This window comes from Lonchura striata, chromosome 5 (genome assembly GCF_050655825.1).
Source record: "Lonchura striata isolate lonStrDom1 chromosome 5, ASM5065582v1, whole genome shotgun sequence".
Taxonomy (NCBI): domain Eukaryota; kingdom Metazoa; phylum Chordata; class Aves; order Passeriformes; family Estrildidae; genus Lonchura; species Lonchura striata.
The window spans coordinates 10609814-10622146 of NC_140707.1; the positions used below are offsets into that span (position 1 = coordinate 10609814).

The window sequence follows — 12333 nt, forward strand, 5'->3', positions numbered from 1 at the left end:
GTTCCCCGCCGCCCTCAAAAGCGCAGGGCCCCCGCGGAGCCCCCGCGGCCCCGATGATGGACAGGAACTACCCCGCGACCCCCGGCTTCGCCGAGCCCCTGGCCCCGGGCACCGCGCCGCCCGCCGCCTCCTGGGCCTACGAGCGCGGCGCCGGCAGCCTCAAGCCCAGGTGAGGAGGGTCCGCCGAGGGGGCAGCGGCAGGAAAGGCCGGGGGCCGCACCGGGGCCTGGCCGAGGGCGGCCGAGGGGGCCCCGGCGGCGGGCAGGGCAGGGCGGGGGGCGAGCGGGGCCCGGCGGCCCCGGGGAGGCCGGGCCGGGCCGGGCGGGGCGGGGGAGGCCGCGTCCCGGCGGGCGGGGGGCGGCGGCGCGGGCTCCCCGCCGTCCCGGCGGCCCGCGGCGGGGCGGGCGGTCTCTCCGCCCCGCGGGCTCGCGTCGGGCTGCGGCGCGGGTTCAAGAGTTCACGCGTCCCTGCCCGGCTGCCGGAGGGACGCGGGGCCGCGGGCACCGGCGCTGCCCGGCCGAACAATGCTGCCCGCCGGGGCACCGGGCCGGCGGAGGCGGCCGCGCCGCGCCGGCATCCCCCGCGCCCTTCCATTGCTCCGCCGTTGTGCGCTCCGCTGAGCCTGGCGAACCTCTTTCCTCTAAAGCGCTGCTCCGGGGCGTGCGGAGCCTCCTCTCAGCCAAAACTTGTCTGGAGCGATTCCGTCCCACGGAGAGAGTTCTGCAAAGTTCCGGGAAGTGCGGGGAAAATACGAGATATCTTACTGGCTTCGGGTTGCTTTTTGATTGTGTAACCCTGCCAGCTAAAACGAGTATTCTCTAGGCGATGAGATTTTAGTTATCGCTTGCCTTTTATGTCTCTTGTTTGATTTATCTACAGTTCCCATCTCGACGACGTTTAGAGGTAAAAGAGAATCTCGGGCTAAAAATACCCCGTCAAAATAGGTGCGCTAATAGATGACTTTGCACTTGGTTCTGAAAGTGGTCAGACGTGTCTGATAAGATTAATAGATTATCAAGTCAGAAGGACTGTTGCAATCATCGAGTCTGACCTCTTCATAATGCAGGCCATAGAAATTTTTTTTTCCCCAATCTGTGATTGAAAATAGAGCTTAGCCTGTAAAAGGTGTAGTTAAAATTTTCTGATGAGGCAAAATTCAGCACAGTTCTTAGTAAAGTATACAAGTGACTGGTTTATATTATATTTCTGTTATGAAGTGGGCTACCTTTAGTTTCTGGCCACTGAGTCTTGTTTATAGCCTTATCAACACTGAAAATACCATTATATGTTGAGAATGAATTCTTATGCATTTTAATTAATTTCTTGCTTTACTTATTTTTCTTAATAAAAAGAACATAATCTTATTAAGTTTATTGCCAGAGATTTTTTTCTTTCTTTCTTGCTACTTTAGTTATTCTCACAGATTTCTTTCAGATTTCCTCCAAGTTATTGTCAATTTCCCTTCCTGAATAGTGCACGTTGCATTTGAGATGCAATTAAGGCAGTGAGAAGTGGGAAGATCACAGGACCTGCCTGGGATGTGAGGCTGTACACACAGTTCCCTGCTTCACAAAGAATTGCAAGGACAGGTAGCTTTTTGGCCAAACCCTTGCCCTGTGAAGCTCTTTAGCCAGTTTCTCTGAGAAGTTTCCTGCTTGGTAAAGTAAGGTCTCCATATAATTCTTTCCAGTTTTTCTTCCTAATCACTGAGGTGTTCTTGGTCATGTTGCTGTGTCGATTTCAGTGGAAGTCAGTGACCTGTCCTTTCTGTGTTGCTTTTGCCAGTTCTCATCATCTCTTGAGGGTCATGCCAGATATTCCATGAGGGAGGTTTGTCCCAGGTCGTTTTAGAGCAGGTAGTGCAGAAGCAGAAGTGGATCTCTCTTGGATTTTACAAGAAACACAACTGCTTGATGATTTTTTTTTTTAATATTTAAAATAATCCCCTGCTTTTACAACACATCTTGCATTTTTTTTAATAGCTGCTGTATTAATGCAGTCTTAAATGTAAGTTTTGGGAATTCTTTAGAAAAAATGGCAGGGAGAAAAATCCCAAGACAAGTACCATGCAGAAGCTCATTAGATCACTGCCTGCTGGCTATACCAATCAAATTAGTATTACTGCATCCCTGTATGATATGGCAATGTTTATACTATGCTTCAGGAAACAATGTGGAGAAAACTTTATGTTCTTTGAAGTTTCATCTCCAGGTTCTATACATGGTGAAAAATGATGCATTTAAAATGTATTGGCTGAAACACTGAAACTTTTTTTCTTTAAACTGTACCAAGAACAAGGAAAATACTATGAATCATATTTTGTGCTTGAAATTTTCCTGAACTGGCTTCTTTGCGTTCATGACATTTTAATAAGATTCAAGATACCCTGACTTTGGCTAGATTTAAAAGTTTGAACCATGCTGCACACAGTGATAAGTAGAGTCTGGGCTTTAGGTGCTTGTGGTTCCCTTTACTGCTGATTCACTTGTCTTTGTATGGATGGAGTTGCTGAGAACTTGGGATGGAAGAGTCATTCCTGTCACTGTCAAGGTTTGCACCAGCCTGGACGGGATTTTTGAAGGTATAGATGTACTGTAAAGGAATATGCTGTCCATGCCCTCGACTTTGTTGCAGATCACATCACATTTTTCAAAGTGGTGTTACTGATTGTGGTTGACAGGCAGTCATCTTAACAGCTGAAGCTGCATTAGCCTGATGTTAAATTAAAAAATATGTGTCATGTTCACCTAGGACTTGCTTGAAAAGAATTCAGCCTTTAGGTGATACAGATGATGATATTTCATTCAAATTTCATAGTTATGCTGTTGCAGGCTGTGTCGTGGCAGGTTATGTTCCCTTTGTGTGGAGAGCCATGTTCACAGTCTCAGCTCATCAAAATGATTTCTCCTCCCTAGAAGCATTGCTCCTGTCTTCCTGCGCTTCACTTCAGCCATCTGGTTTTTATCCTGCTTCTTATTTCTTGCAGGCACTGTTTTGTCTGTGCAGTGGCACTATTCTTATCAACTAAAAGGAAATGTGTGGTGAAGTGTTACAAGGACATTTCTACTGGGCCTGCTGTGACATAACTGTTCCCATGGAATAGGAGATGGTGAATGGGGATGGGAGCTGATGGACATCACTGGGATCACTGCATTAACTAAGCAGGGACCATCCCTGCTGGGGAGCACATTGGGACAGTGCAGCCATAGCAGGGGCTGAGGGGGTGCTTCTGTCCTCCATATCCCTGACCCCCAGACCCCTTACACAGCCTGTCAGCAGCTTGAAAGAGTTTCTGGTGGTTCTAGGAGTGCACTACCACTTTTGGCCTTTTACTGTGGCTGCCAGAAAACCCTGCCTAGTGCTTAAACCCTCTTTTTGCCAAAAGCTGTTGAATAGCAGATAAGGTGTGTCATGCTTACTTGCTGCTTGCTCAGGAATTATTGAGTATTCAGAAAACAGGTGATGTGTAATAGTGTGAGAAACTGTTGTAATTGCTTGGAAAGAGACATGGAAACACGTGATGATGGTTGAGGTTTCTGGATGAGTTTCTGTGGCTTGGGGGTACTCCTTTAGAAAAGGATTTTTACTAGTGGAAAGATCTCACTGGTCTTGTTCTGTTTTTACCACAGCTCTAAAACTCAAATCTGCTACATGTGATTAAGAGTCAGTCACAATTATTTTGCTGTTGATTTAAATTTTATGGTGATTGCCATGGTCTCTGATGTTCCTTTATGCCTGGTAGTCTGTATCCATCTCTGTCCTACCCAAGCATATGGGGTTTTATGTAGTTTAGCTCTAAATGGTTCTTTGCAACAGATAGCACTTACATTTTGTTAGTGTGGCCTATAACAGCTAATCTAAGATAGAGTTAGTTACTGTGACTGTTCATTTGCAAAGTTACATAAATGAGAAACTTATACTTTTATGATAAATGGTTATGATGGGTTTTTAAACTCATTTTTGCATAGCTGTCAAACTAATGCTTATTGTAACAGCTGTATGATAATTGTGTTTTAGTTAAGGCTCAATTTTAAATTCTAATGGGTTTTTGCATAGCTATAGGAACTCTGTAAGTGCAGAGTATTTTAGAAAAGCAGAGAACATTTTCTTTCATCAAATGAAATTGTTCTGAGAGGTGAAACCAATGTTTATTGTTAAACACATTCTACAAAAAGTTCCCTATGGCGTAGTATTTCAAATGTTGAAAGGAAAGCTCATAATCTGAGAATATACTTAGAATTTTTGTATTAAAAGGCACAGAAAGACTAAGTAATTTTTTGCAAACATATCGAAAGATAGATATATATACACTTTTTAAAATTTTGTCAAATTTTCTGTCATAGTTTATATCTGAAACATTTATACATGCAAAATAAACACAGGTAGTCCATGGTATAGCACAGGTACCTCACAGGGACTTGCTGGCTTTTTCTTTGTTGTCTTTTTTCTTCTTTTCCACCTGCATTCAGCACACACTGAAACCACAGCTGTGGGGAGGTCAAAGATTGACTGAACAGAGGCTGAATGTGTTCTTGCTCTGTGTCCTATAGCTTTTCCTGGTGTAGATGTGTGGTCATCTTGCAAAATCTATGCTGAAGTTTCAAAATGAGCCAGCCAGGCTTGTTTGGATTTAGATGCTGCTTACCTGTGTGAGATTTAAGGCCAGCTTTACATGAAAGATCTCAAGCAGTGAGCAGTGTGTGTCATTCTGCTGCAGTGAGAAATGGTGATAAAGAACTATCTGCAGAAGGAATGAGCTGAAAATTAGTCTGAGGGTGCAGTTACCTGAGAAGGCTGCTCAGGCTCACTGTTGCTGAAAGGGGCTCCCTTCCTCTTCCCTCGTCTTGGTTTGGTGTTTGTGCAACTGCACAGGGAGCTGGTCTCATTTGTTAATCCATGAGAAAACTCTCCTGGCCAAAACAGTGAATGGCTTGAGCTGGTGAACCTGTGCTGTCAGCCAGAGGTGGCACCTGGGGATGAGCAGGGAGCAGAGCTGCAAGGAGTGAGAGCTGTGTGAATCCCTTGAGAGGATGAAAGGAGTGAGCACAGAGCTGTAAGGAGTGAGCTGTGTGGCCTTGGCAGGCATTCTTCCCAGTGGTTCTGGACAGGGTTTAGATGGGCTCAGTCTGCCATGTCACTGTCTTAGATGAACATCCCACACAGATTGTGCTGCCTGCTTCCCTGCCAGGAGCACTTGGTAAGTGTTAGCTGGGTGCCAGATCTGTCTTGAGATCACCTACAATGATATTTCAGACTTGAGCCCCTTCCCGTGGAGCCAACATCCTCAACACAGAGTACAGAATACATTGTTCTGCAAGAAAGGGGGGTTTCACTATGCAAAAAGTGTTCACTATGCAACACTATGCAAAAAGTGTTTCAGTCCCATGTGTTTATTTTGCCTTTCATCCTGTTAACTTTAATCATAGCTGTGTTTACCTTCCACCAAGAGAGAGCAACCTTTCCACCTTGTTTCTTCTGTACTTTTGCCCACCTTTTATTTTTTTTCTTGGAGTTGCTGCTGATTCTGATGTAATGCTGTCATAGGAAGGAGGTTTTTAGAAAAATCTTTATTCCTGTCAGGAAAAAAGCACCTATGCCTGAACTACATTAATTTTAAACAATACTAGGGCTCTTATAGAGTGGATGTATTTTGCATGGATACCTTCATTGTATTTTGTCAAAGCTTTCACGAATTTGCATGTCAAGAGTTTACTTTGCATGGTGAGTGCCTGTTCCATAGATTAAACAAACAAAGAAAAGACAAACCAAAACAAAAAACAGTCAAAAGGCTGTAATAGTCTCACTTCAGACTTTCCTTAACAGCTTTAACTATGACAAAAATTACTTTGAGCAGCATGCAGAGTTGAGCCTTTACAGCACAGCATTTCTTGCTGTACCATGCAAGTGGCAGAGAAAAGAAAATTCTTTGAATTTTTAAGCAAAGAGAAATGCTTTCAGAGAGGACAGAGTGCATGGTTATTAAGCACTAGATTTACTTGTCTCACTGGGCAGATTTCATAGGTTTTGGGTTTACTTCTGCTTGCCATTCTGTCATTGTTACATGGCTTCTTTTGTTTCATTGCCCTGGACAGACTTGGGGCTAAGTGGATACTGAGATTCATTAGGGCCTCCTCAGAACCTCTCTGATGATGGGCTACAAAAAGGGGCAAGGAGCTCTTATTCCTGGATTTCTGCACACTCAAAAGTTGCTTATTCCAAAACAGTTCAGCAATAACATACATATGTTTAGGCATGCTTTTATTTTCCCATATTGCTTTTCTTGTTTTTCATCTTCCTTCTACATGCCTACCTGTGTTGCTTGCTTAGGACTTGGAAAAGTGCAACTAATTATGCTCAGCAGGAAGAAGGCACCCTTAGGCATCCTTATCTTAGAGTAATAGTGTTTACACAGCAGGATACTAAGGAGCACTTATTCCTTAATACTCCTGCAGGAGTTATACTTGGGACAGTCATACAGCTAGATTTCATTGGAGATTTCCCTCCTTTTTCAGCTGAGAAGAGTTGGAGGGCTCCAGTCCTTTGTCTAGCATTCCAGATGTCTGGCAAGCTCTTCTGAGAGCTTTTGGTCATCCAGAACGTGCCAGACAAAGGGTCACACCCTGGGCCATGCTGAATGTACCAGCCTATGCTGCACCTTCCAAGCTGCCCTTTTTCCTGACCAGGAAATCCCTCTCAGAAATATGGCAGCTTGGTGTTTCACACCACATCCTGTTTACTTTCTCTCGTCTTCGTGTCAAAAATTCCAGTGCTAGACAGCGAATAATCCTTCAGTCCCGATGCTCGTCCGATTTCATTATGTTCTGCCGAGTCTGCCAAGAACAGGATTTCTAATAAGTTTTTCTTGAATCTGAACATTAGTTCATTTGCTGTGCAAAGAGTGATTGTAGAAAGCCAACTCCTCCCTACTCTGAACACAGCCATGTGTTAACCACCTTCAGCTGCTGGCACTGGTGAGCTGGAGTTTGCTGATAGTCAGCACCACTGGAGAGAGATGGGATTTTTGTCTTTTCCCATTAAAAAACTCCCTTTTGTTATTATTTTTAAGAGAATGTATTTTTCACCAATTAAAGCATTTTTTTTTAGTTCATGTGTGTATGATATTTCTATCTTGATTAATACTTGGTTTTGTTTAGACATGATCATCATGAAAGCTCAAATTGGTATCAGGGACATATTCAAGGAATTTGTTTAATATAGTGTAGTTTTTGCCGTCTCAGCATAAATGCCATATAGCTGTAACTGTATTTCTACAGTTTTGAACAATGCACAATTCTGGTTGAAGCATTCACAAGCAACTGGTTTCATCTGATGTTTTCAGCTGAACAGTGACTTGTGACAAATGAAATGATGGCCAGGGTCCACTTTGCAAGGTTAAAAATGGAAATTTAAGCCTGTTTTAGGATGAGAAGAGCATTTGTGAAGAGGTATAAGAGCTAAATTCAAGAACTAAGCTAATTTTCCTTTTAAACTTGGTTAATAACACCCTATGGTGCTTTCTTTAATGTAAAGGACTCTTTGCTGCTGTGTTTTATGATGAACTGTGTTGTTAATGTGTTAGATCTTTCCTGGGCACACCTCCTAAATTGGGATGGCAGTGGTGTTAGTCATAGGGATACCTCTTGTTTTGAATCTAAAGTAGCTCGTATAAGCTGCTTAGCCCTTGTAGTGTGTTGTGGGATGTGGAAAACACTGTGCTGGACATGTGGACGTGCTGGGAGGCTTAGAGCCCATCTAATGGCCCTGAATTTTTGGCTGTAGGGTGGCAGGATGTGTGATCTCAGATGTGGTCACTGAGTAGGTGCCATGGTTGTGGGCCATGAGACCACTGCTCTTCACAGGGGTGCATTTTAACTTCACAAAACCTGGAGAAACTGTCTTATTTTAGTACCGGAGTCTCGGTGGTGAGGGCTGTAAATCAGAGAGGGTCTTTCCTTGTGCCTGGGTTTCCCTAGACTGAAGCACAAGGTATTCCATGGGCTATGGAACTGGAAAGTGCTTCAGGGTTTGTTAATGAGAGGAGCCCACTGACAGCATAAGATGGTTCTGTCAGTGTACAGCACACATGTATTTGCACTTCTTTTACCTCTTTCTGTGATGAAAACCTCAGCTTCAGCATCATCCTTTTCATATAAATGGAAAATAAAGGGCTTGTTAAGAAATGGGATATCAAGTATTCCTGCCGTACCCTAAAGGTAAGGCTCAAGCTTGCCACAAAATCCAATGCTGTAATAACTGTGGGAAGATGAGGGTTGAAAAGCATTTCAATAGGTAAAATTAATTGTAATTTTATTAAGGCTCTGATGTGGCTAACCCACATCTTGAGATAATGCTCTGCTGATTTTTATATTTGAAAATAAAATTTTGTTATTAAAAGTAATGGAATCTTTTTGTGTGTAGCTCAGCTGTAATAGAAGATTATGCTGTGTGTTCAGCCATTAATACTGGAATGATCTAGAGAAGAGTTTTGAATATGCCCCAAGTACACTTTTGACAACAGAATAGCATCACATACCAGAGAAAAAGTGTTAGATTTCCATTGCTGTCTGTTACAAAAATCTTCTGAAATTGTAAGTAAAACTCTAGGAGAGAAGTATTTATAATTTTTAAAAATCGCAGCTATTCTCTTTGGGCTGGGTAAAGCAAAAGTTCTTTCATAGACAGAAGATAAGAGAAGAAGATAAATAAATGTAGTGACAAAATAATCCAGTGTCTCAAAAGGAAGAAAATAAGATTGCAGATCTTAGAGTGGTGGAAGCTACACAGACCATAATGGTATTCCTGTTTCTGCAGGCAGTGATAGAGTAGAAGCTGTCAGGGAAGATGTATGAATCCCCAAAACACTGCTTGGCAAACAAATGTCTTAAAATTATTTCTGACACTGTATTATAATGCAAATTGGGAGGAATGTGTTACTGTCTGTTTAAATGATACTGTCTTAATAAGGACATCAAAGTTAGTCTTGAATATTCAGAGCAGAGAGCACTGAAAGCTTCTTTCCAGACCTTGAAATCTTAAAACATGCATCAGGAGCTCCAGACTGACATTTGTAAGGTGCAAAGTTTCTGTTGTGGTTAAGCAAGAGAAGCGGTTCCAAATTTACCAGTTCTGATTAAAAAAAAAAGTTTTGTTATATGTACTGCATTTCTACCATAAATAACCTTATGAGGAAAGCTGATTTAGGTTGCATGCATTAAAAAATGACATAAAGTAATTAATCCAGTCCATTAGTCGTAACTGAAGTTGTAGTTTATAAATGGCTCATTTTTATCTGAATATTAGTTTTCATGTATGTATTTTTGCAGCAGAGTTTTAACTGATTTTTGAAAACGGAATTATATTGTCTTTGTTGTTAAGAACTCCGCAGGTTACTTAATCAGACAAGCCAGCACTTGCACTCGGGTATTGAAGTCCCAGGAAGACTATTTTGGCTTTCCTGTTTTTCATTTTTAAAAGGATCAAGCATAAGGAGTTCAGACACATTAACATGGGAATAAAAGGGAGATGGACCTTTTGTGTCATAAAATCTCTTTATTCCCTTAAGATGTGATATATATTCAGGTGAAGAATCACAGGAACAGCATGAACTTTTGCTTATTGAGGCAGCTCCCTGCATGTAATTTTCTACCTTAAAATCTATTTCTTAGAAGCTCCTTATCTCTACTCCTAGAAAGTGAGGAAGTAATGAGAGTTTCCTCTCACAAGGACCTCCAGGCAATCCTTGGCCCACATTGTGGCAGGCTCAGCCATGCTCTTGGTGGCTCTGCCTTTGAATTGAAGGGAGAAATTACCATTATGTCTTCATTTTTAATGAAAGAGTGGAGGGTGATCGCCTTTGGTGTGTTAGGATAGGATATATTCTACACTGGATATGTAGTGTGTAATTGCATTGAAAGGGAGAATGTGCCATAACCAGCAGACAGTGGAGCTTGTCAGTAAAATGCTGCTCCTCTGTGCTTTACTGACTTACCTCAGTACTGGAGTCTGATTCTGTGTTTTCCATCTTTCCAAAAGTCATCTATCTTGAAGAACAATGTTAATAGTACTTAAAAATATTGGTACCTATTTTTTCTTGCTATAATAGAAGAACATACTAGGCAAATGCTAAAGATGTATGCTGTTCTTTAAAGAATGCATTATATACCTTGAGGTATTAGTTTAAGAGATTATTTCTTTTGATTTTTCAGTGGTGAACTTTATTTTTCAAGTAGCATTTTTTTCTTTTGTTTCTTATAGTGTGGGGCAAACATATCTGTGTACAGATGATCTCTGTTTTTAAATACAGCTGCAAAAAAATTCCACCCATTTTTCTTCTCTACTCCTTCACTCTCAGATCTAGGTTTAAAGGCACAAAACTGATTTCTAGGCTAAACAAACAAATGGGGATACAATGCAGCACCATGAAGTCACCCCAGGACACATGGACACTGCAACTGTTCTGGATTGTTAAATATTTTTTCTCTTTGTGCAAATATGATGTTAAGGTTTGTCTTGTCTTGTATAATCTAATGCGAGGATCAAAAGAATTAGGTGCAGGGAGTAGGCTGGCTTCCTATTTTTCTTGAACCTGCCAGCATTTTCAGGCTTCAACCCAAATTTGTGCTTGCACTGTCTTCCCCCTCCCTCCAGTATGTCTGTGGCTGGGAAATATAAGTGAAAAATTACATACGTATGCATTAAAAAAAATATTTTGCAGTGAAATGAGTTTCTGGACTGAGAAGGCATTTGTTTTCCATTGGAATTAATTATTGAAGCATTCTCAGTTTCTGTTTTCTGTTGTTTTTAAGGGTTTTCTCTGCTTTTAAACTTCCGTAAGTGTGTTGGACAGGAGTGACTTGCTGTTACTAATGGTATTGAGCTCATTTAAGTAGCAACTTTTTTCCTGGGTGACTCCCTCCTCTGCTTCTTAGGGTCATGGCTTTTTTAAAATACAAGATTAAACCTCTTTCTGGATTGAAGTAATGGGCCTGTAACATTGCTTTTAAATTTTAATTTTATTCTGAGCTGCAGGTAACCCCTGGGTGCTGAATTACATTCTAGTTTGACTGTAGCAAACAGGGAACTCTTGCTGTTACAATGAGCAGCTGAAGGGCCATCTATCCTCCATTTAATCTGTGTTGAATTCAGTGAAGTTTTCAAGTAAACTCTTCCATTCTTTCTTCAGGAGATGTCTGAGTAAAGGCAAAATAACAAAGAAGTATTTAAGAAAGTAATAAACAGTGTATCTAATATTAAAGCAATACTAACTATGTACTTGCCAGCAGTAAGAAACTGCATTTTACATGTCTAAAATCAAGTTCAGTGGACAAAAAGAGATGTAAGCTGAGTGTCAGTTTCTGTATCTTATTTTGGATGACATTTATATTTCAGTACCTGTATCTTATTTTGGATGACATTTTTAATATTTAGAAGTGCATTTGTCAGTTTTATGGCTTTGCTTTCTGTCTCTGAGTGGAATTTGCTATAGCCCAGCTGAGTTGCTGGTTGGAGACTCCTTTGCCAAGTGTCTGATCTTTGGGATAGAGAGGGAAATGGCAGTACTATTTCCCCTATTTCACGAATATCTCAGGTAAGATAAAATGCAAAGTGTGATTGTAAAGGTATTTTCTTGCCAGCATGAGGCTATCACTTCTCTTTTTAATCTCCTTTGTGGTGATTTAATTAGAAGGGGGCTGTGCTGAGCCATCTTCTCAGAGGAGCTCTTGTTTCCAGTAAGGCAGAACGGGCAGACACAAATGAGATCAAATTTCCTGGCCTGCCTCAAATCTGATGCCTTGTGTGCATGCTGGGTTGTTGGCTTTTGTTGTTTGGGCTCGGTTGTTTTGGTCTCAGATTTGTCAGCCTCAGTTTTGGGGCACTGAGTTCCATTTGCAGGGTGCTGGGAGCACCTCTGGGATCTCCTGGAGCCAGGAGTCCCTGTGCACCCACTTGTCTTGTAGGTATCCAAGGTTCACTTGGAGCACAGCCTGCACCATTTGAGTGCTTTGGTAGTGCTCTGGGATTTAATCTGGGAGTTTCTGGAGCAATTTTCCTTTATGTGAGAGGCAGGAGGTACAATTGCCCAAGAACAAGGGATTGCACCCTGAAGAGTTCTAATCTGCTTTCCATGTAAGCATTGTGAATTTCCCTAGTACTTGAATGATTGCTGTTACTAAACCAAACATAACCCAGACAACCCCTCCCAGAAAACACCAAATGCAAAATAATCAGTCAAAACCCTTAAAAATTGCTAAGCTGTAATGGGGATGTACCTAGAAAATAAAGTAGAAAGAAGAAAAAATTTACTTAATACTTAGTAAAAGGAGTATAATTTCA

The 12333-nt window shown here is 41.8% G+C and overlaps 1 protein-coding gene across 2 annotated transcripts in view; it reads left to right on the forward strand.

Moving 5' to 3' along the window:
* Nucleotides 1–32: 32 nt before the first annotated feature.
* Nucleotides 33–12333, forward strand: part of QSER1 (glutamine and serine rich 1) — a 41260-nt gene continuing 28959 nt past the window's right edge. Inside the window, exon 1 of one of the 2 annotated variants that reach the window (XM_021527604.4) lies at nt 33–169. In XM_021527604.4, the coding sequence (XP_021383279.3) occupies nt 54–169 (116 nt within the window). In that variant the 5' untranslated portion in view covers nt 33–53. Of the gene's footprint in view, nt 170–534; nt 904–12333 lie in introns of those variants that run through there. The other variant, XM_021527605.4, reaches the window with a different exon arrangement.